Source organism: Fusarium coffeatum (genome assembly GCF_003316985.1).
Source record: "Fusarium coffeatum strain FIESC_28 chromosome Unknown BRIP53273_contig_33, whole genome shotgun sequence".
Taxonomy (NCBI): domain Eukaryota; kingdom Fungi; phylum Ascomycota; class Sordariomycetes; order Hypocreales; family Nectriaceae; genus Fusarium; species Fusarium coffeatum.
The window spans coordinates 143,912-167,362 of NW_022157830.1; the positions used below are offsets into that span (position 1 = coordinate 143,912).

Genomic DNA, 23,451 nt, shown 5'->3' on the forward strand with positions numbered 1-23,451 from the left:
TGATCAAGGTAAAGAAGACAAAGCAAGAAGCAAATAACATTCAGTAATTGATATTTTACGGATATCGGCCTTTTTATCTTTATCTTCACTCGATAGGCAATTATCTCCCCCCCCCCTGGCCCCCTTCCCCAGACCCAAAAAGGCAATACTTTTTTGCATGAGATTCTCCTTTCCCTCGTCTCTTTCCCGCTCTCGTGAGCGGACCTCGGCATCTCGGTCAAGTCTCCGTCTCCACGTTCTTTCCAACCTGTACTGTACCGTTCTAGGGGACCTTAAACCAACCGTACCGTGGGGATTGCTATTGCTGCACCTTAAACTTTGACTCCATTCGCGTTTCCCCAGCTTTTCTTGGAAAACTTAACTTATCTCTTCCATCTCCGTTTTCCCATTTTCCATCTTTAATCGCTGTCCAAGCTCCCATCAGTAATTGCTGGATTCTTACTGGTGAAGTCGTAATTCCGTACTGTCGCATAATAGCTCTATACAACTTCAAGCTCCATCTCTATCAATCCATATAACCAAACTATCGTCATCATGGTCGCCGACGCAGTCATCTACCACCCTTCGGTAGCGCACTACCTGCGCTACATGGCCACTACCCTCGGTCGCGACAAGCTTATGCGAGTCTTCCAGTACTTTGCTCGTTTCTACGCCTGGTACCTCCTCCGCACGAACGCAACCCCAGACAAGGTCGCTCCTTGGAACGCCCTCAAGAAGCAGTTTGGCCTGTTCCGAAAGGTCTTCCGAGCCGGCAAGTTCGTCGAGCACTTCAAGGCCGCTGCCACTGCATCCGACGCAAAGTCCATGGACCCAGTCCTCAAGTACACCCAGGTCGGTCGCCAGCTGGGTTACGCCGGTTACCTCGCCTGCGATTCTCTCACCATTCCTCACGCCGCCGGCATCAAGACGTGGAAGCACGCTACGCGCCTGCAGCACGAGGCCTACCGATCCTGGGCTGCTGGTATCGCCTTCAGCATTCTCGGTCAGCTGTATACTCTGCGCCAGCTGAGCGTACGTGCATCAAAGGTTGATCTGAAGGAAGGTGAGGGCGTTGTCGAGAGTAAGACCATTACTATGTAAGTCACTTTATACATTCGCGTTTTTATCGTCCGCATATACTAAATTGTCTCCAGTGAGCGCGCCGCCGCCAAGAAACAGCTTCTCTGCGATTTCTGCGACATCCTGGTTCCCCTTTCCGGTCTTGGCTACAACAAGTTCCTCGACGATGGTGTTATCGGCTTGACTGGTACTCTGAGCAGTCTTATCGGTGTCTACACTCAGTGGAAGAAGACCGCCTAATTTGGCAATTATACATGACGCAATAACCAATACCTGATACCACGCATTTCCCATCCTCAATAATCTCTTATAAGCGCATCGTACAGTCATAATCTTCCTGAGACATCTTTCTTTTCGTATCATATGAGGGGCGCCAGGAGTGGGTGGCCGTAGGAAGTACATCTGGAGTACCATTTTCACTCATTGTCCGTTAGTAGCGCCAATTTGGAATACAGAATCAAAGCTCGATTGCTTTTTCTCAATGCCAATATATAGTGTTACTGGCATTTAATAAGCCTTGCGCTAACGAGTGGTGCCCCAAGGCACAATGTACATGTGATTATAGAGAACAAGCAGCAAAACAACAAGCAAATAAACCCGCGACTACCCCCCGGCCTAGTCATACACTATAGCTCAAATTACCCAAGTCAAACCCTTTGTAGTCGTGGACTTTTCCGGCTGTCGTAGACTTATATATATATATCCTGCAAGCCATGCACCTGACGCCTTTCCAATCTGCCTCTCCCATTTTGGTTATTGAGAACGTCACCAGTCGGTCGTCATACATTGTCGTACTTGTTTGCCAATCGCTCCTTTCAATCTTGCCCTTTCCTACCTAAAACAGGTCGTGACTGTTTCACGCCATTTGGCATATTCGTTGGGGTAGATCTAGCACACCGTCGGTCAAGGACAGTCCCGCCAAGCAAGCGCCCAAAGCGGTAATGGGATATGGATTTACCAGTAGCGTCCACCGCGGTCATAGTCTCGAGGATAGCCACCATCTCGTGGGTATCCTGCCTCTCTAGGAGGGGGGAAATCTCGAGGAGGTCGGTCATATGGGGGTCGCCCATTGGCGTATGGGTCGGGAGGAGGAGGAGGGTAGTCGCGTCGGTAAGGATCATCGTAGCGACCGCGAGGGGGAGGTGGAGGGTAGTCTTCCATGGGACGACGAGGGGGAGATCGATAGCGAGCACGGTCATCGTAATAATCGCGACGCGGGCTACGGTCGCGGTAGCCGTACCCATCTCGGCGGGGGCTGTATCCTCGAGGAGGGCCGCGACGGTCGTAATCGTCCATGGGAGGGGGGTACGGGCGTCGTCCAGGAGAGCGTGATCGGCCGCGCTCGCGAGGAGGCATGTCGGGCTGAGTCTGCAACGTCGAGTCAATTACCAAATTCCCACAACAAGACGGGGTTACCTTGTCATACGTCAGCAACGCAGTGGACTCGCTGCTTCTTAAATTCTTGTCCATCGAGCTTCTCAACCGCAGTCCTCAGGTCCGCAGCAGTCTCGAACTCGACAAATCTGAAGAATGTTAATCAAAGACATCAACAAGAAGATGGCTAAGCTTACCCTCGGCCATTCGAATCACGGCCCGTCTCAGAGTAGACTACGTCCAAACTTGATTGACGTGCGAAATCCTTGAGGTCCTATTTCCAGAATCCATGTAAGTCGCTATCCAGGAAAGGGAAATGCCGGGAGTCCATGTAATCCACAAAACGAAAGCGCAATCCGTGAAGACAAGAACCAGGAAGCAAAACCAGGAGAGCGGGAGGGGGTCCTTGATTGTTGTCCCCTAGAACTAATCCCGGTGCAGTTCCAATGGGTCGAAACCAGAAAAGCCAGAGATGCGCGCAAATCACAAAGGGAAGGTCCATGGAATCCAGCGATCAGGAACGGGGAGGATAAACAGACCTGCCAAGAGGTGTCATTTGGTAGTCCCGTAATCTGCATTCGATGAGGGGTTCGACGAGGCCGCGGCGCAGTGCGCTCAGGGTTGCCAAAGCCGCCGCCGCCCTCGCGATGCCGGGAACCGCGTGCGAACTGTACAGTGAGCCGTTCTCCCATGAAATCAGAACCATCTTTCAAAGTCGCGAGTTAGCCTAGGACGAGGGGGGTTGGTACAGGACGGGGACCTACGGAATGCTGTTAAAGTCAATTAGCAAGCCACGCTTCAAGAAAAATTTTGGGGATAACTCACCCGGCACAACATCGCGGGCATCCATTGGGTCCTTGTACTCGATGAACCCAAAGCCGTTCATGAGCTTTACTTCGGTAATTTCTCCAGTGCCATGAGTCGCGAAGTGAGCCTCGATGTCGGATTTGGTAGCTGTTGGGCAGCAGGTCAGTGGTTTGAGTAGGAGCGTCAGGGCGATGAGTCCGGACCATTGCGAGGAAGGTTTCCCAAGTACAGCCGGGTGGCTGATACCTCCGTCATGTTGCCGGTTGGAGGAAGAGGAGCGTTATCAAGCGAAGGATGGATCCAAGCGGGAGGAGCAAAATATCGAAAGTTGTTTTAGCCAGATGAAATTCCAGAAGTCCAGGGCCAGTTGCGCGATGGACCAAGAAATATAGAAAACGCGGGGTTTTCTCGGGTGGCGGGTAGACGACGATGATGATGAAGATGTTGGTGGAGAGGAGAAGAGAGACGACATGGACAAGCTTAGCCTCAAACCTTACGCGCGACGAGAGAGGCTGGGGCAAAAAGGCGGACAGATATGGCAGAACGCCAGATCGAGAAGGTGCCCCGGATCCCGCTATCTTGGGCGCTGAAGCTGCTTCGTTGGCGTCACATGCGAACGCCTTTGCCTGCATTAATGCTGCACCCGCCTGCACAAGCCGGGTTACAGTACTACGTGGTGCAGTGTGCAGTAGGTTGAAAACTCCATGTAAAGTTAACTTGATCATCACCAACAGCATGTCGCGAAACCATCCAGTGATTATGATTATTCCGTGGCTGGTCATTATCAACAGCAACACCCCCTCATGAATCTATGAGTTACTCATTAACAGCATACCTAGAAAAAAGGTTTCTTGTTACGGAGCCACAAGTCATTTTCGCCAATCACCTCATCATTGCATCTCAGCCCAACTCAATTCCTTGCCAGTGACGCCTAACGCCGTGCTCTGTGCTCTATCATATGCTTGCTTGGTGGAGAATAATAAAGAAGATCTTTTCATTAGGGCCCTAAGGTTCCTCGAATAGGACCGAGATGATTTCATCAATCATGGTGAATACGAGATGTGCACTGTACGCATATTAGCCAAGACCTCACACGAGGAAAATCATTGATTGGATGACATACTTCAACCTCGAGTTATTCAACGTCGCAAAAATACGACGGCTCGCTGCCTGCGCGTTGACTCTTCCTACGACACTGCCTGCGAGATCTGGCACCAGTGTAGCCAGCATCAAGCTCGCCTCAGTCCGTGTCTTTTTCTTCTCGGCAGCTGTGCGCGGCTTTTTGTCTCGTTGCATCTGTCCTCCAGGCCATAAACTGTCCTGAACCAAGCTGATACATTTGAGAATGTTCTCGTCTTGCGCAAACATCTTGACATTATCGCGCACTTTTCTCTCAATCGTACCACCAAGAAGCTGCTGAAGTACAACCACGACTGCTCTTCCACGAAGCCAGTTGTTCCCCTTATTGAGCTCGAATATCTCGAGGAAGATGTCGCAGATTGGTTTGATGAACGGTTCAAGCTCCTTATTCTCAAAGGCGTTCAATTCAGCTTCGGCCTCAGCAGCCGGGAAGTTATCTTCGTTAGCATTGAGCGGAACTGTGTTGAGTTGGTTTGTAGCCGCCGCAATTAGGTTCTGGCCAGCTTCAGATATTTGGTCGAGAACAGGTATGTTTCCAAGGATATCGTCCATGCCATCTGCAACAGAATCGTACAACCGGGTCATCATATCTTTCTTGTCTTCGCGATCCAGAATATCTTGGCCTTGTGTTATCACACTCTGCGAAAGGAATGCTCTGAGCTCACGGCTGCGGCAAACTTCAGGTAGCAGCAGAAGGTCTTGTAGATACTGCTCAAGAGCAGTTCGCCTCTTGCGTAGAAACTCGCTTTGGAACTTCATAACCATACGTCGCCGAGGAAAGTCGAGATTTCGAACCGATGGGTATCGGGACCGTAGCTTTTGGTGAAGTTCGTGGAACTCGCTGTATCTCCGCGAAATCACCCATGAAGCTGCGGGCATCTGCTCTCCAGCATCTCTTTGCACTTCAACAACGTATAGGGCGAACTCTCTACCATCTTCCTCCCTTCCTACTTGGATGGATTTGATCTTGATAGTGGAGCGGCCATAGAGACTATTGTCGCTTTCTTGGATGACGTATTGCTGTCGCTGAAGCTCCTTGCGCCTAATCTCCCTTTGCAAAGACGCTTTCGACTTCCTAAGAATGCGTAGCTCCGCGGTATTGTTTGTCAACTCTGCTTTTCGCGTAAGGGACTCAACGACCGCTTCTTGCGCTACCAAACGATCAATGTCATTCGAAAGTGCAGTGATGGCTTCCGCCAGTCCAAGGTCTCCAGGCGCTGCTTCGTGCACTTCGTCCTCGTCATCGGGCGGTGGGCCCTCGTCGGGATCGCCCTCATCAGGGAGATCTTTGTTATTATCACCAAATAGATCATCATCGACAAAGACACCAATTCGTGAAGCCGCGCTGACAAGACCAAGTGATGAGAGGCTTGGTTTTTCCCCTTCTTTGCTGAATGTGGATGGCCGCACTCCCATGTCCAGAGAACCGCGATTAGAATCATTATCCTGACCTGAGAAGAGACTTGATGTATTGTCATCAAGGCCACCAATACTGCTGCCACCGGCGCCTCCAAAGAGAGATGCACGCAAATCCTCAGCGGTCTGAGGACGATCATCCTCCATGATGTTTGTGAAAGCCTCCTCTACTGCCTGAACAACTTGGGTGTCCGGCAATTGCTGGCTGTTCGCTTCGGGGTCCAAACTTTGCACGGAATCTCCTAATCCGTCGGTATCAATGTCGTCGTCTTCGAACAAGGGGTTTGTAGAGCCCTCGTCAAGTGAGCGCCTGGCTCGGTGACCACGTCCATTGCCGTTGGAGGTAAGAGATCTTAAGTCCGAAGCAGATCCTGTACGTTTGCTCGTGTTGGATAGTTGAGTAGTTAATCGTGACACTGGTCTTGGCTTTGCTGGTAAGGTCTTGCTAGCCCGGTTGGCCGCCACTGCTTGTACTTCTGGTTGCGGTGTCGACCTGAGGGTCTGGATACTGGCGGCTTCTTCAGCTGCTAGACATTTGTAAAAGAGATCAGATTTCTTGAAACCCTGGAAGAATCGCGCACGCATTTCTTCCAAAACAGCGCTCTGCGCTTTCAGAATAGCCCGCCGGGCCCTAAAATATTGCATTGGAGTGGCTGATTTTCCTGCCTTGATAAACTCTTTTACTTCATTCTTCGAATGGTCGGGAACCTTGAGCTCAGGTCTTGATAAGTACGCTTGATTGATCTGCTGTAAGTCCTGACGATCTGAGTCTGTCCACATTGGTAGGGTTGATGGCAGCTCATCATCGGGGCCATCATCCTCTAGAGGGTTTCGGAAACCATCAACGACCAGCCAGAACTGTACTAACGGCATCACATTTTGACGATCCATGTATTCCATAAAATAGGAAAGTGCTGAAGGGTCTCGCAAGATGTCTACCAACGGTGCACTCTCCAACTTGGACTGTGATGTAGTCGATGTAGTCGATGGTAGAGGCAATGGCCCCGGTGGACGACGTTCACCGCCAGCAGCTAGATGAGTTACCCGTTGATCGAGCAGCCTCTTTCCCATCTCCAATCGACGAAGGTAGACTTGGTCTTGACTATCTTCAAGAGAATCCCTCTTCAGTTGACTGGCAACTTCGCTGCGAAACCGACGTGCATCTGACAGGTTGTTGACCTTTCTAATCGCGCGGATGAACTTTTCGAACTTGCGCTCGCTATCACCTGGCGCAACCCTAGGCATGGAGGCTAATTTGTTATTCTTCGGCGTAGAAGGAGCATGTTGGTCCAAAGCTGCTCGAAGCTTGCGTACTGTTGACCTGTCTTGCAGCATTGATCGACCCATGTTCTCCATTAGCTGATTCCATGTATCAGGCTCGGCAAGAAGCTGAACCACGGGGAATAAAACGGCGCATGAAACAATTTCGCGAATAATGATGGAGACAGCTCGACTAGATAGCATATTCTCCGGGAGTATTTGAGGTACGATCTTTGCGACAAGAGACCGTAGATAGTCTTGTTGTACCATCTTGGTGTCGGGAAACGACAATGACGCAGCAGGATGAAGTCGCCCATCGCGGAATTTTGAAGCAATGGCCAGATCAAGCTCTTCAGATTCAGTAACTGAGCGATTAAGCTTCTTTCCTCGTACAGATTTCTCGGCTTCATAGAAATCTCGAAAGTGGGCGGTGAGCAGAGGAACAAGACGGCTGGTCAGAAGGTCTGCGAGATCTTTGTCACGCAGAATATCACACAAGCTCAGCAATGCATCGCGCACAGCTTTATCGACCTGGTTCGTAAAGGCCGGGTTGCGACTTATATTCGAATACCAACTGCTAACAAAATCGCGGATTATCAGGCCGAGCAAATCGTCAATAGCTTTGGCAACGCGGGGTGATTCGGGCTGTATTTGGGTTGGAGTATATAACTGTCGCTGGCGCAACGCCTGCACCTCGGATCGCCATGATTTTAGATTTAGGAAGGTGACGCCATTCGGTGGCAGGGTTCGGTCGTTGGGATGTCTCGAGACAAGGAAGAGGCCGGCCAAGAGGAGGATCAGAGTGACGAATGAGCCAGCAACAAAAGCATGGCCTGCCCAGCGGAGAATGGGTGACCAGCTCGCAGCAAAGCCCCAGGCTATGAAGGCAGCGAGTCCTGCAACAATAGCATCTCTACGCTTGAGGGCCATCACCAGGATGTTGACCTCAAAGCCACATTCTTGAACGAAGATGGATAGATGTAAGTGGTGAAGTCGGTGGTGCTATAGTAGGTTGGACGTTAAGGTAGTGGAGGTTATGGCTGGGCAGGCTAAGTTTAGGTCCAGTGGTGGCTGTCGATTACAGCGGGTGCTGTCATTTTGTTGCTTGGATCCCTGTCAAAATAGTCTGCGGGACAAGGAACCCTGGACAGCACCCCTCACCTCCTCGATGACTGGTAAGTGATTGTCTGCAGGTACAGCTTGATGAGAAATACTCATCAATTTTATACAGTGTTTACATATTCCTACCAGAACATGGGTTGATAAACGTCAAGGTGTTAAAAGAATTGACCGCTGACAGCATAAGAGACGAAATAATTTGGCTACCTTATGCCAGCTTAGACCAGCTGACTAGACATTCATGCATAAAATAGACCATCACGTAACAGTTGAATGCATTATTACTAGGTAGTATCGCTAACTTCATGTTTACCACGGGGGATCCTCAATTCTTCGGAACAACGCAACATACTTCTGTCCGTTATTCCTTGTGACCTTCTTGCTCTCCTCAGTCTCAGTTGACATGACCTGGACACACTCATCCGCTTCTTCCTCTTCCTTGGAAATCCTCTCGAAAGCAGGGTGAGCTTCAAGATGCTGAACCATCCACAGATGCAAGTCCTCGACATCAGTGATGGTGTACACAATACCACCGGGTCGAAGTGCATAAGCATACTCTGAGTTCAACGTTGTCGACACAATTCTGGCCTTGTGCTTCCTGGCCTTGAAATGAGGGTCGGGGAAGCAGATGAAGATTTTTGATAGCTGTGCCTTCTTGAAGAAATTAGGAAGGAACTTCATGGTGTTTGCTCGGATGCATGCAACATTTTGATACATGTTGTCCGAGCTCTGTGATCGCAGTGCTTTTATACGTTCTTGAACATAACCTGCTACTTGTGTGCGAATCTCCAGACCTACATTGGTCAGTACATAGTCGCTGATGATGAATTCTTACTCCACTTACCAAGTGTGAGAGTGTCTGGCATCTTGGGAGCCAAAGCAACCGTAAGACCACCGAATCCGCAACCAATATCGACGATTTCCACATCTTTTGTTAGACGAGGAGGCTTTGATGAATCTTCTGGTGTACCTTCCTGAACGTAGTGAGGGAAGTATGAGGACCAATCCATGTCATCAGGGGATTTGGGGCTGTCACATGTTAGATACAATGTAGTTGAAAAGGTTTGAGCGGGTTGCGTCCATACTATTCTAGCATATGGTCAGAGAAAGGATTCGCATGCGCTCGCTGGCGATAGAACTTTTTGCGCGGCAATTGAGTGACACCATCCTTGGTTCTCTTTGCGCGATCCTTCTCGCGGCCTCTTTGCTTATTTGGGAGTTCTGCTGTCATGGTGGCTGATATGATGATGTCTCAATAAATGAGGCTTCACAATTTCTTGTGATAATTTGTGATACAGATGCGAAGCTTTACGCATGACAGAATGTGCTGTATTGGGAAGGCGGTGAGATAACCTCAGCTCTTCGTCATGGTGTCAGAAAGATTGGCCTGGAGGAGTCTAAGAAACGAAATAATTTGCTCACACTAATCCAGCTCAGGCCGTCTTATAGGCTACCTTATTCTGTCACCTTCAGCTTTGGAGCACAGCTTTTCTTGTACCCACCAGTAGCACATGCCAATTATTAAGGCGTAAATGATCCCTGCCCGCTGGGCTACGATGGATGGAGCATGAACCTCCCTGAAGCGAAGCTGCCTCGGAATTTGTGATTCTACATCCACAACATCAGTCGTTCTTTTTCAAGTCATGAGCTTTTTTACGTCGAAGCAAGCTGTAGCGTTGCCTATCATGCCTCATACATCCTCTGAAGTATCTTGGAACCTGTTCGGTCCTCTAATGACCGAGTATTCCACAGTCGTCAACCTGATCTCTCTTATCTGTGTAAGTGCTGATCGCCCGATTTTTCCCCTGAACTTGTGACTGACTTGCGGATAGCTCGGCCTTGGTCTCATGCTCTTCGTGCCTGTCATTCTTCTTGTCATTTTCGATTTCGTTCTTTGGACGTGGAGGAATATCTGTAACAAAGACCCTCCACCGACTGTCGAGCCTGAGACAGTTGTTACTACGAACCCACATGCCGCTGCAATAGCGACGGGAATAGACAAAGCGTCGCTTTAATTACAATGGCACGCAACGAACTGAACTTTTTACGAAATTATTGGGACATCGACTTCATGCTTTTATTTTTGGCTATTCATTTTCAACTTTTTACGCAATCTGCGACAGCACCTTGATCAGATCAGCGGTGACTCCCATGGCAGTCACATCACCTCCAGCGCCCGCACCCTGGACGATCAGGGGGTTGCTTCCGTATCTCTCGGTGTAAAAGCTAATAATGTTGTCGCTGCCCTTCAGAGCAGCAATGGGGTGGGAGCGGTCAAACTGCTCCAGGCCAACCTTGACCTGCTTGGAGGCAGCGTCAATGCTTCCGACGAATCGGACGACCTTACCAGCCTTCTCAGCGGCAGCCTTGGTCTCCTCCATCTGGGAGTCAAAAGCAGGGAGCTTCTCGAGGAACTCGTCACCGCTGGAAACAGACTCAAGCTCCTTGGGGATAAGGCTCTGGACAGGGAAAGAGGTGGGAGACTCAACGGGGATGCCAGCCAGGCGAGCGAGAATGGTGAGCTTGCGAGCAACATCAAGACCGTTGAGATCATCTCGGGGGTCAGGCTCGGTGTAACCCAGCGACTTGGCCTTCTTGACCTCCTCAGACCACTTACCGCCCTGGCCCTCAGTAGGAGCGAAAGAGTTGAAGAGGAAAGACATGGTGCCGCTGAAGACACCCTCAATCTTGGTAACCTTGTCGCCAGTCTCAACAAGGTCCTTTAGGGTGGAGATGACTGGAAGACCAGCACCAACGGACGACTCATGGTAGACTCGGGCGCCTGATGACTCGGCAGCGGAGAAGATGTCTTGCCACAGCTTGTATGATCCGGAGAAGGCCTTCTTGTTGGGTGTAACGATGCTGATGCCTCGGCTCAGAGCAAGAGGATACAGCTCAGCGACGTCTTGTGAGCTGGTGTTGTCGACGAGGACGGTCTTGGCGGGGGCCTTGGAAAGGTACTCGACGACCTGCTCGAGAGCAAGAGGGGCCTTGGAGGAGGAACCGAGGGTTGAGACGGCGCTCTCGATGTTAATGGGGGAGTAGTCATCGTTGTAAAGGGCCTTACGGCTCGTGGCGATGTAGGCAAGGTTCAACTTTGGGGATGGTTTCCGAGCAGCAAGGGACTGGAGCTGGTCGATGAAGGCCTTGCCAACGCCTCCGGCGCCTGTTGTTGGTAATGCATTAGTCCACCGTGTCGTGCATATAGTTTTCGACGTTTCAATTACCGATGATGCCAATGAAAACTTGCTTTGTAGCGGCCATGATTGCTGTTATACGTGCAGAACTGTTGATGAAGCTTGTGAAGGAATAAAGTCAAGCTCCGATGGCGGGGCACTGAGGAAGGTTATTGAGCACGCAAGACCCCGCGGTGGATTACCCTACATCGGAGGCTGAGAACGACCAATTGGGCACCCAATTGATTGATAAGTCCACTTTGCAGAGACCAACATGTAAAAGATGTTTGTAGATCATGAATTTCTCGTGTTTTTTGTGATGTAGGTTTGTTTATAATGAGCTTTGTTGAGCATGAGTCTTTGTTTAAAGTTGGGATGATGATTGCCTCAGGCTGAGGAGCAATGGTTTCGTTTGACTTTGTTTGGGTGGAATACATTTTACCCTGTTCTTCATTCGCGATTGAAATCGACCAACTTTCTCAGAACATATACAACCACAATATCTGAAAAGATGCCACAAGACCCGAATCTATATGGACAGCGTCCTGTTAAAAAGCAGAAGCGCGATGCAACATTATCTAGCTCGCTTGACTTCACTGCTCAACTGACATCATTAATGTCAAACGCCTCGTCAGGCGCGACAACAGCTGGCCGTTCGCGTGCTCCAAAGGAAGGCAAAGACGACATATTCAAAGGATCAAAACCGAAAAGAAGCAAAGAGCCCAATGAATCAAAGAAGCTTCAATTAAAGGAGGTGGCGGGCACAGAGGAGGAAACCCAAGAACTGGCGAGAGCCAGGAGACGGATGGAGGAAAAAGCACGACTCTACGCAGCGATGAAGCGAGGAGATTATGTCGCTAAAGAAAACGAGGCCGCGCCACTGATAGACTTTGATCGCAAATGGGCGGAAGGAGAGGAGACAAAAGAAGATTATGAGACCAGCAGCGATGAAGACGACGCTCAGGACAGCGGCGAGATGGTCGAGTACGAGGATGAATTCGGTCGCGTACGACAAGTCACCAAAGCAGAAAAGGAGAAGTTGGACCGCAGAGCCCGACGCGGCTTATTGGGAGCCGAAGAACTCGAGCGCATGTCTGCAAGACCCAGCGCGCCGAGCAACCTCATCGTTGGAGACACTATACAAGCGATGGCGTTTAACCCAGACGATCCGGATAAGATGGAAGAACTGGCGCGGAAACGAGACCGCAGCGCAACACCACCGCCAGCGCAGCACTACGACGCGGATTGGGAAATTCGGACCAAAGGCACGGGATTCTACAAGTTTAGTCAAGACGAAGAAACCCGAACAGCGGAGATGGAGGGGCTCGCGGAAGAGCGGCGTAAGACGGAGGAACAACGGCGGACGCGCGAGGAACAGAAGGAGGCTAGAAGACGGGAAATTGAGAAGCGGAGGGAGGATATGGCGGCTCGGAGGGCCAAGAAGCAAGCTGATTCATTCTTGGACAGACTGGGGGACTGAAATGGAGATTTGATAAGGAATCAAGATCATGGTCGTTATAATTTGTGAAATAATTCCGTTGTACGGAACTGAGATACCACTTAATATGAGAGTATTTGGTGAAGCGGAGTCCTAAACAGGAGCCTCCGGCAACACCAAGCCCAAGCCTAGACGAATTGAGTCGCCATTTGCGCGTCCGAAGAATTTCCAATCTTGGAAAATAAGTTGCGATGCTTTGTCAGTCGCAGACTTACGATACCACCCACTTCTTCTTTGACTAGCCTTGTAAGGTGTCTCAGACAGACTGTGATAGGATGTTTATAAACAACCTCAAGAGAGGGTGTCCTGGAGAGTTAGGATTAGAATCTAGAACCAGGAACACGATACGGATACGCAGGAAATCAAAAGGCCAGATTTGTGAGATTCCCATCCATGTAATTCGGGAAAGATAGAATCCCAACACGAGTGGGCTGAACTCATGAAGGCCTCAGACTCAGCCCATGTCCACATTGTTGGCTTGTAAATGGTTCGAGTCTAGTTAGACCAGCCTCCCTGCGTTGAATACGAATTGCCTTGCTGCGGCTAACATGGAAGTGAAAGAGGGATTTAATCTGACACAGTGTAATAGGGTTGAAACATGGGACAATTCTCATTCCACCTACTGTATTGTAGAAAGCAAATACCTCGATCGGCTAGGACGGTAATGTAGGATGCCAGGTCCAGGACACTAGGACTGGAACATGGGGAAATTGACGAGGGAAAAACAGTCGGCCAAAAATTCTTTGACCGATCATCGCCTCCAGCTACGAGGCACGGCATATGGAAGCACGGGCCGTAGGGCGTAGGCAGACTGGTAGGCAAACTGAGACAAAGATTTCGAAACAGACAAATCAGAGATGCATGTGTTGTACAGTAGTCGAGACCGTTATCTGTAGGTATGCGCTGCGTTGTGCCCCCTGTTAGCAGAGAGGATTCGTTGTCCTCTTCATCATTAACTCGTCAGCTGCAACAATCCGCGACATGAGACTGGTTTGTTGTCGCTGTTGTCGTCGTCAATCGGAGGTTGAAGGAAAGCCTACGGCTTTAGTACCCGTAGAGAGCCCATGATTGGTAGAAGTTACAGCAGGTCAACAGGGCGGAATTGTAATTCGGCCAATAGAACAACAAGATGCGGGGGCGATGCCAGTTGCTTACGGCGGGATACGCTAAATTCCAAGCCTGCCTACGCCAGCATCAAAGCGATGGGACAACAACAAGTCAGGTTACAGCGCAACACAAGAGAACAACGCCCGGACGGGGCAGCAGAGCGAGAAATACGGGGGAAATGCGGTGGCAGGGCGCCCATGTTTGTCCTGGACCTGAGACAGTAATGCACTGTAAGGACTGAACTGGAGTCCAGCATTACAGACACGAACGGTGGAGGCTTAGCCATGCTGTACAGTAGGCTGTAGGTTTGATGGCATTTTGCTCTGTTTCTGTTTGGAGGATTGAGAATTTGGTTGCACCAGAAGACATTCGGCCAGTCCCAAAGCAGAATTAGCGCAAAAAAGTGTGAGTCACAGCCCGACCCATGTCTGACCAGAAGGGCGCGTTTTGGATGGCAGTCCTGGGCAGTACTTGGCAACGCAAAGCGTCGGCTAACGAATAACAGGGCCTATTTGCGGCAATAATTGTTAGTGTCAATCCTAGACCCGCTATTCTAGGTTTGTACCTTCCGCTCCATACGCACAAACCCTCCTCAGGATTGCTGCCTGAGAGATACAAATTGTCCCCGTTTCCCGTCCTGAGGCTTTCCTTTCTTCTCTTTTTCCCTTCTTCACCCCCAAACTTTCATACAAACACAATTACATCAAGCATACAGCCTCAGGCCGATTATCAAGATGTTCTAAACAACCCCCTTTCCGTTGTTCCCCAGTCCACAGTCAAAATTACGTCTCAGGACCCTAACAAATCAATCCCCACTCAACCACCAACCCGTTCAGCTCACCTCACGGTCGACCTGAACTTCAGCACTGCTTTGAATAGCTTCGGCTCCAGTTCTCTCACAACCGCCAACATTTCAGGCCAAGACTTCCCAGTCTTCACCACGGATCCCCAGTCACCATGGCTTCCCTCCACCAATTCCAGCCTGCCGGCCCATCCCGCGCAACAGTTACAGAGTCCCGAAACACCACAACAGGACTTTGTCTTGTTCGATCAGCCCCCTAATCGGTCTACAACAACATCGCTGCCAAACCAGCGTCGTCACTCGTCTCATCTGCAAAACCGTCATCAACAGCCCGTTTCCCCCGCTGTTCAGAATCAACGAGTAGCCCAGTTGCTCCAGACTTTTGGTCGTTCTCCGTCTACTGTAAACAACCGTCCTACGAACCAGTTCTACGCCTCTTCGGCCCCTTCGTCATCAACCGCATTGAACAAGCAGAACCGTGCTGCTCGACCCCCAGTACCTCTCTTTTCCCAGAGTACAGGTAGCGTCCCGCAACAAACCGCCAAGATGATGAACGCTGCAGGTTTGTACCCCATTGAAACATTTGATAGCCCCACAAGCTCACCATCATCAGACGTCGAACTCGAAGAGTTCACTGCCTTCGAGGGCGGGGCCCACACGGCCTTCTCTTCGCCTGCCGTCGCCTCTGTCTTTGATTTCAGCGGCAGTGCGTCTAGCTCCATTGCCAACATGGCGACAATCTCGCCACAGGATCTTCTGTTCCAAGAACCTTTCATGTCTGCTCCCAACTCGTCAGCCCTCACGGCTTTGACTTCTCCATCTATCTACAATGAGTCTCCGGACTTCACTGATATGTATGATGTGTCTCCTAACTTTGGCAACGCCGAGTTTGACAACCCTGGTGGAGAGTGGTTCTCTCTCTTCCCCACGGAAGCTTCTGCTGCTCCTGCGCAGCAGAGCGTTGAGACTTCTCCTGAGACCAAGTCTGAGGAGTTGGATTCTGATGCTCAGTCTCCTCCTACGAACCGACGCAAGTCGGGTACATCCCCTTCCACCCGCCACTCCTCTGTGGCCGGTGTTAACGCTCGCAAGCGAGACAAGCCTCTGCCTCCCATCATCATCGACGATCCTAGCGATGTCGTTGCCATGAAGCGTGCTCGCAACACTCTTGCAGCACGAAAGTCTCGAGAGCGCAAGGCTATGAAGCTGGATGAATTGGAAGAGAAGATTGCTAAGTTGGAAGCAGAGCGTGATCACTGGAAGGAAATCGCTCTCCGGCAATCGGGTATGCAATAATGGATTAAAAGTGGAATTACTTTCTTTCGCCAAACCGGGATATCGTCGGTATCGTTATGATTTTTAATCAGGTTTCATTGATTCCTATCAGTCAATTGTCAATCAAATTGTTTTTATTTCTATGAATGCTCTGGTCCATCACATGTGGAACGTATAAATTCTGTATCCGTAATCTTGGGAGATCTCTCCGTCGTCCTGTTAGACATGTGAAGATCTCGTCTTAGATGTTGTCCACGTCTTGTGGAGATATGATGTCCCATGGTCAAGCTTCGACATGTAGTTTTGTAACAGTAGATCAGCTATCTTAACACATCCTCATCCTATTCTGTTCTACGTATTCTCCAGTCAATAAGATCAAAATAGAAAACGAGATGAATAATGTCTTCGATATGTTTGATACTGGTGGTTGAGATATGCTCGTCCAGTGGGTCAGAAGTACACAGCCCAGTAGGGCTGACCAATGCCATGTGCAACTGTCAACACCCTTCAATCGGATTGACCAAATCAACCGCTCTGAAATCATCAAGCATAACGCTAATAGCTTAGTAAAGTAACACCTAAAGTTCAGTCAGCTGCAACTCCATACATCTGCATCGCCATCTATCGCCGCCATCGGTCAAGCCGAGATAGACTTCATCCTTGTACTGTACCCCAACCCAAACCTGACCTGGACAAATAAGCAATGTTTCTCCCGGAGCGCCGCTAGCTTATTCGAGGAACGCACTTGGCAAGGCGTTTCTCACTGCTGATAACGAAATTGAGCGGCCGATCAGTACTCCACAAGATGGTTGTTAGTTTTAGGTTTGATCGGATATATAGCTAGCTATAGCTGGCACATTCCTGGTTATTATATCCTTTGCTATACGAAGTTGCACAGTTGTTGTCACATATCCTGAAGCTTTGATGATTATCAATATCTCGTCGCGATGACAAAGGAGGCACAGACATTGGAGACTCCAGCGAGTACTCCCGATGTTGAGTTAACAGAGAGAGTCAGTACCTACTGTTCGTATATGCATTTTGTACTAATCAGATACAATCATAGTCTCGCGATAATTCGCTTCCTAGTTCACAAGAGGCATATGAGCTTGGGGGCGGATTCGAGAAAGACCTTGACGTCACCCAGGATGACTTGCTTGAAGCAAGAGAGACTGCAGCAACATTATCAATTGAAGATGTTCACAAAGTGAGATTATAGCATCTTCTAAAAATGACAAGAACTAATAAGATTAGACGATGAAGAAGGTGTATAAACTTCATAAGAGAGATCCGAATTTCCCTCTCTCAGTAATACAAAAGATCGAATGCTTCCTGGGTATGTTGACTGAACATTGAGTTATACAATTTCATACTGATTAAAAACAGAGCAAGATGACGTCTTGAAACATCCAGAGAAGCATGCCACACTTATTCAAGAAATAAAGATCGAGGCAGCGTTGATAACACACAACTCACCATACGCCGAAGTCCGCGCCGTAGTCGACAACCATGATGACCCAGACATGCCCTGCTCCACGGTCCGTGCCTGGTTCATAGGTCTCATATTCTCGTGCGCCGTGTCCTTCATCAATGGCTTCTTTGAGATCCGTCAACCCATGATCAGCGTCGGTCTAGCAGTACCTCAACTCCTCGCCTACCCATTTGGGAAGTTCCTCGAGAAGACACTACCTGATGTTGGTCCCACGCTGTTTGGTGTGAGGCATAGTCTTAACCCTGGTCGGTTTAATAAGAAGGAACATATGTTGGTTACTATCATGTCGAGTATCTCCATGGGGACTCCTTATACGAACTACATCATCTGGATCCAGTACTTGCCCCAGTATTTCAATCAGCCTTATGCAATTAACATTGGTTATCAGATCTTGCTTGGTCTATCTTCCAAGTTAATCGGCTATGGTCTCGCTGGGATCTGCAGACGGTTCCTCGTCTATCCTTCCTACTGCCTCTGGCCCACGACTTTGGTCTGCATCGCTCTTAATACAGCATTACACGACGAGGGCGATATCCCAGTGTTGGGACCCTTCAAGAAGATATGGAATACATCCCGTTTTAGGTTCTTCAATATTTCCTTTGCTGCGATGTTCGCTTACTTCTGGCTACCGAATTATCTTTTCGCTGGCATGAGTTACTTTAGCTGGATAGCCTGGATAGCACCTAACAACCGCGACTTGGCCAATATCACGGGTGGACATACTGGCCTGGGTATCAATCCTTTTCCCACGATGGACTGGAACATCATCACTTTGGGCTGCGATCCTCTCATGGTGCCGTTCTTCACCACTTTCAACTTATTCTGTGGTGTACTGATGACTTGCGTTGTCATCTTGGGCGTTTACTACGGAAATGCATACTCTACAGCTTACCTCCCTATTAACTCGAACCGGGTGTTTGATCACTTTAGAGGGCTATATAACGTCTCTGCTATTCTTGACGAAAGGGGCGTCTTTGACGCTGAGAAATATGAAGCGTACTCGCCTGCTTTCCTGTCAGCTGCTAGTGTCGGCTCGTACATTTTCTTCTTCGCGCTATATACAGCTGCTATCACTTATGGAGCGCTATACCACCATCGTGAAATAGCTATGGGCTTTAAGGGACTCATCAACAGCTTTCGCTCTTCGAGGAAGAATGACCTTATGGATGATCAGGTGCCTGATGCGCATAATCGTCTCACGAAGAACTATCGCGAAGTTCCTGAGTGGTGGTATCTGGTAGTTCTCGCGATAGCCTTCATTGTAGGTATCGTTGGTGTCTCTCAGTGGCCTACGCATACGCCGCCAGCAGTTGTACCTTTCGGTATCATTCTGAGTCTGATATTCGTTGTACCGGTCGGTATCATCTCAGCTACAACAGGAATCCCTGTGTCGTTGAACGTATTGTCTGAGTTTCTTGGTGGAGCTTTCGTCGAAGGTAATGCTATCGCGATGTGCTTCTTCAAAAGCTACGGATTCAGCACTTGTGCTCAAGCTGTTTACTTCAGCGCCGACATGAAACTGGCACATTATCTCAAGATACCCCCTCGTTTCACGTTCTGGGCACAGATAATCCCGACGCTTGTATCAACACTTGTCTCTGTGGGTGTTCTTCAATACCAGATTCGCCTAGAAGGCGTGTGTACACCGAATGCTCCGTACCGTTTCACATGTCCTGGCTTAAACAACTTCTTTACCGCGGCTGTGCTCTGGGGAACTATCGGACCGAAGAAGTTGTTTGGCACTGGAGGTCAATACGTCGAGGCCCTAGTAGGCTTTCCCGCCGGCGTGGCTATCGTTCTACTCTTTTGGTGGCTAGGGAAAAAATATCCGAAAGTTAAGTTTATACGGAGTATTCATCCTGTTGTTTTGCTTGCGGGAGGTATGCTATGGGCGCCATATAACCTCGCTTACATCTGGCCTGCTGTGCCGATTGGATGGTTGTCGTGGATTTATATCAAGAAGCGATATCTCTCTTTCTGGGCAAAGGTACGTCTCATAAATAAGCTTATTATTCAGTTACTAACCCTTCTGACAGTATAACTATATTCTATCTGCTGCTTTCTCGGTTGGTATTGCTCTGTCAGCACTGGTCATGTTCTTTGCTTTGCAATACCATGATATCAACCTTGACTGGTGGGGTAACAGAGTACCCTTCGAAGGATGTGATGGAACTCAGTCTTGTTTTCTCAAGACTCTTGGTCCAGGCGAGTACTTTGGACCTCGGATAGGAGAGTTCAGCTAGAGAGATGTTCACAAAGACATTGCGTTGACCGCAATATCAGACTGGGACTGATAAATCATGTAAGAACAGATATAGTAATAAGATGGTATATACGATATAGAAAACGCTCTGGCTAGCTAAAACAAATACAATCAAATGTCAAACCGTCTAGTATCCGCAATCATATCCAGGCGTTATGCAATCCGGGTTAAAGCAAGACATTTCATACCAGCTCCAATCGTTATCATCGTAACTACCACGACCCTGTGGTCCGTCGATCAAATCACAATAAGGCTTGTTCATGTCGTACTCCTTGTTTCCGTAGACAATAGCCTTACACCCCGGCTTCTTACCGCAGCTCTCTGCGCATGTTTCCAGGCTGTCAGCGTCACCTTGGCCGAGAATCTTGGCCTGGTTGCCGCCGCGGATACCTGGGTTGTTACACTTTTCAGGCTTGGGGGGCTTGTCGATGAGAGTGTAGCGGTAGCAAGTTGGCTTTGGTGGAGGATAGTTTTGTGTTGTGCATGAGGATGCGGAGGTGGTCTTGGTGCTTATGGTGGTCATTGATGAAGGGGCGGATGTGATTCCTGTTGTTGAGGTAATCTTTGTGCTTGAAGGTTGAAAAGTGGTGGATGATGGCTTGGTAGTGGTGCTTGAAGGAGCAGAGTTGGTAGTGGAGGAGATAGCTGTGGTTGTTGATCCGGTTGAAGCACTGGAAGCTTTTGTTGTGCTTGATACAGTGGTGGGGACTGAGTATGGGTTTGTTGTGGATGAACTGGCTCCTGATGTTGTTCCAGTTGTTTGCGTGGTAGAACCGCTGGTCTGGCTTGAAGAAATGCCAGTTGCTGAGCTGCCACCAGAAGTAGTTCCGCTGGTTTGAATAGTAGAGCTTCCAGTTTGGGTCGTAGATCCGCCGGTAGATGTTGAGGCTCCAGTTGTAGAGGAACCGGTCATAGAAGTATCTGTTGAACCAGTGGCTGACGTACCAGTGGTGGCAGTACCAGTAGTTAATGAACCAGTCGTGGAAGTACCGGTGATAGAAGAGCCGGTCGTCGAAGAGCCAGTCATGGAAGTATCAGTTGAGCCAGTTGTAGAAGATCCACCAGTCGAAGTTCCAGTCGTGGAGTAACCAGTTGCGGACGAGCCACTGTTGGTAGTACCAGTCATAGAGGTGTCAGTTGTCGAGACGCCTGTTGTAGAGGAACCAGTTGTTGAAGGACCGGCAGTGGAGGAGTCAGTCTTAGTCGTCACAGTTCCAGTGGTAGAACCTGAAGAACCACCAGTTGTAGTCGAAGAACTAGAACCATAAGGAATGGATGTGATCTGCGAAGACTCTGTGGTCTTTGAAGTCTCACTGCCGGTAGTACTCTTCTGAGTAGTAGAGCTTCCCTCACTTGTAGCTGAGGTAACTGTAGTGCTTAGACCCGAGGTCTGAGAAGTACCAGTGCCGGTGCCAGTAGTCTGGCTCTGGGTGTTTGTAGATGTGAAGGTGTCGGGATATCCTGTGGTGCTTGAAGAAGCTGTAGTGCTCAATGTAGTTGAGCTGCTTTGAGTGGTGGTGGAAGCTGATCCAGTGGTATCAGTCTTTGCAGTAAGTGTGGTTCCAGTATTTGTAGAGATCGTGGTAGTCTCTGTGGTATCAGATGTGGCGCCAGTAGAGGTCTGTTGGGTTGTGCTGGAAGAACCGGTTTGTATTGAAACGGTGCCTGTTGTGGTAGAGCTGCCCTTGTTATCTGTGTTGGTTGTAGATTGGCTGTTTGTCACAGCTGTTTGTGAACCAGAGGTAGACATAGAAGATGTAGTAGAGCCAGAGGGTACGGTCGTGGTGCCTGAAGAAGCTGTATTTGAGGTCTTTTCTGTTCCGGTAGAGACAGTGGTGGTTTGTGAAAGAGTGGTGCTGCAGTCCGGTCCATAGCAGGGTATGCAGTTGGGACCGTTGCAAGGTACAGAAGTGGTCTTGCTGTTTGTAGAAGTGAGAGCGGTAGAGCCAGTATTGCACTCTGGTCCGTAACAAGTAATATAAGTGACCTTGGTGCCTGTAGCGATTGTAGTAGACGTAGAGCCAGTGTTACAGTCTGGGCCGTAGCATGGTATGCAGCTGGGGCTGTTGCAAGATGTAGAGGTAGTTATGGTGTTTGCGGAAACGAGAGTGGTAGAGCTACAGTCTGGTCCATAACATGGCAGGGTAGCAGTCTTTGTGTTTGTTAAAGTGAGGGTGGTAGAACCAGTTCCGGTGCTGCAGTCTGGTCCGTTGCAGGCAATAGAGGTAGTCTTGGTACCTGTAGCGAGTGTGGTAGACGAACAGTCAGGGCCATAGCATGGAATACAGTTGGGACCATTGCATGGTACTGATGTAGTCTTTGTGTTGACAGAAACGAGTGTGGTAGAGCTGCAGTCTGGTCCGTAACATGGCATAGACGTGGTTCTAGTGCTTGCAGAAAGTAAAGTAGTAGAAGGACAGCCTAGACCGCGGCATGGAATACAGTTGATGCCATTGCACGGTACAGAGATAGTCATAGTGTTGGCAGAAACACGAGCCGTAGAACTACATCCAGGGCCATAGCACTCTATGCAGTTCGGACCATAGCATGGTATAGTAGCTGAAGAAACGAGAGTGGTGCTGCAATCCGGTCCGTAGCAAGGAACAGAAGTAGCTTTGGTGTTTGCAGAAAGGAATGTGGTAGAGCTACAGTCTGGACCATAGCAAGGAATACAGTTGGGTCCATAACAAGGCAGTGAAGAAGCGACAGTGGTGGTTTTGGAAGAGAGTGACTGAGGTACTGGATAGGTAGAGCGAGGCTTGCAAGGACCTGCCTGAACACCAGTGACGGCGATCAAAAGAACGAAAGACCTTGGCCAGGCCATTTTGGAATGAGTGAATGAATGAATGAATGAATGAATGGTCTGAACAAGATTGATTGATACAGACCTAAACAACTGGTCTCGTGGGCTCTATATACTATTCTTTCTTCCTCTCTCTCTATCAAGCAAGTCGATGGCTTTCTTTCACTTACACAGACAGAATGACTTACATCACACACTCAACTCTTCTAGAACAAAAGACAAGTCGAGCGTTTAACCAAATCCGGCGTCTTCTCAGCCCCAGACGTTTAAGCCAAACGGTCCCTCCCAATAGAAAAACGTCACGACCCCTGACACTAGAGCCCTGCCCAACGGTTCCTGACGCCACGATCTTCCATTTTGGTGGCGTCAACACCATTTAACCGTCATAGCAGAAAGAGAAGATGCAAAACAGTGGCTGTAAGCTTTTTCAACAGGGTGGCACTATGACGCGGTCTAGATTACTTGATTGCTGTTTCGCCTTGCAAGTTACGGTGTGATCAAAGAGTTGTGCCTGGTTCCTGGGACTGCCGTTACAACCGCGGCGTACGCCACTGGGACGATAACTTTGTTTCCACTTGGGGCAGTTTTCTTTTGGTCTTATGATGTTTAGTATTGTCACTGCCGATCACACGATGATGGTGGGCTGAAGAGGGGAGTGATGCGTAGCCGAACAGTATCGAAAGTCATGAATCGTGTTGTGCAGCTGTCACTTAGATCTTGTGATTGTCGACAGACCGGGGTGTCCGTTCCGTCCCGCTGGGTTCGCTACTGACAAGGACAGGGGAACTTGATACTGACGACATTTTCTTCTCGTATCGATCTTGTGTTCCTGGCGATCGATCAGGTTGAAGAAGTGGTTG

The 23,451-nt window shown here is 49.3% G+C and overlaps 8 protein-coding genes across 8 annotated transcripts; 4 read left to right on the plus strand and 4 right to left on the minus strand.

Annotated features, from left to right (window-relative positions):
- Window positions 1-534: 534 nt before the first annotated feature.
- FIESC28_01204 (uncharacterized protein) lies at window positions 535-1,299 on the plus strand (the record flags this gene model as incomplete). The annotated part of the gene is made up of 2 exons (XM_031155355.1): window positions 535-1,076; window positions 1,134-1,299. The coding sequence occupies 2 exons, from the start codon at window positions 535-537 to the stop codon at window positions 1,297-1,299; spliced, it is 708 nt and encodes a 235-aa protein (XP_031020522.1).
- A 714-nt stretch (window positions 1,300-2,013) lies between these two features.
- Window positions 2,014-3,495, minus strand: FIESC28_01205 (uncharacterized protein; the record flags this gene model as incomplete). Its single annotated transcript, XM_031155356.1, has 7 exons — window positions 2,014-2,427; window positions 2,486-2,582; window positions 2,631-2,707; window positions 2,973-3,139; window positions 3,198-3,203; window positions 3,259-3,387; window positions 3,444-3,495. 7 exons carry the CDS (start codon window positions 3,493-3,495, stop codon window positions 2,014-2,016), a joined length of 942 nt encoding a protein of 313 aa, XP_031020523.1.
- Window positions 3,496-4,245: 750 nt separating this feature from the next.
- FIESC28_01206 (uncharacterized protein) lies at window positions 4,246-9,406 on the minus strand (the record flags this gene model as incomplete). The annotated part of the gene is made up of 5 exons (XM_031155357.1): window positions 4,246-4,306; window positions 4,364-8,058; window positions 8,551-8,969; window positions 9,020-9,204; window positions 9,261-9,406. 5 exons carry the CDS (start codon window positions 9,404-9,406, stop codon window positions 4,246-4,248), a joined length of 4,506 nt encoding a protein of 1,501 aa, XP_031020524.1.
- Window positions 9,407-10,280: 874 nt separating this feature from the next.
- FIESC28_01207 (uncharacterized protein) lies at window positions 10,281-11,439 on the minus strand (the record flags this gene model as incomplete). Its single annotated transcript, XM_031155358.1, has 2 exons — window positions 10,281-11,341; window positions 11,403-11,439. 2 exons carry the CDS (start codon window positions 11,437-11,439, stop codon window positions 10,281-10,283), a joined length of 1,098 nt encoding a protein of 365 aa, XP_031020525.1.
- Window positions 11,440-11,862: 423 nt separating this feature from the next.
- FIESC28_01208 (uncharacterized protein) lies at window positions 11,863-12,831 on the plus strand (the record flags this gene model as incomplete). The annotated part of the gene is made up of 1 exon (XM_031155359.1): window positions 11,863-12,831. One exon carries the CDS (start codon window positions 11,863-11,865, stop codon window positions 12,829-12,831), a length of 969 nt encoding a protein of 322 aa, XP_031020526.1.
- A 1,549-nt stretch (window positions 12,832-14,380) lies between these two features.
- Window positions 14,381-16,054, plus strand: FIESC28_01209 (uncharacterized protein; the record flags this gene model as incomplete). The annotated part of the gene is made up of 2 exons (XM_031155360.1): window positions 14,381-14,400; window positions 14,665-16,054. 2 exons carry the CDS (start codon window positions 14,381-14,383, stop codon window positions 16,052-16,054), a joined length of 1,410 nt encoding a protein of 469 aa, XP_031020527.1.
- A 926-nt stretch (window positions 16,055-16,980) lies between these two features.
- FIESC28_01210 (uncharacterized protein) lies at window positions 16,981-19,768 on the plus strand (the record flags this gene model as incomplete). The annotated part of the gene is made up of 5 exons (XM_031155361.1): window positions 16,981-17,046; window positions 17,100-17,240; window positions 17,288-17,369; window positions 17,420-19,512; window positions 19,562-19,768. 5 exons carry the CDS (start codon window positions 16,981-16,983, stop codon window positions 19,766-19,768), a joined length of 2,589 nt encoding a protein of 862 aa, XP_031020528.1.
- Window positions 19,769-19,915: 147 nt separating this feature from the next.
- On the minus strand, window positions 19,916-22,612 carry FIESC28_01211 (uncharacterized protein; the record flags this gene model as incomplete). The annotated part of the gene is made up of 1 exon (XM_031155362.1): window positions 19,916-22,612. One exon carries the CDS (start codon window positions 22,610-22,612, stop codon window positions 19,916-19,918), a length of 2,697 nt encoding a protein of 898 aa, XP_031020529.1.
- Between the last annotated feature and the right edge of the window lie 839 nt (window positions 22,613-23,451).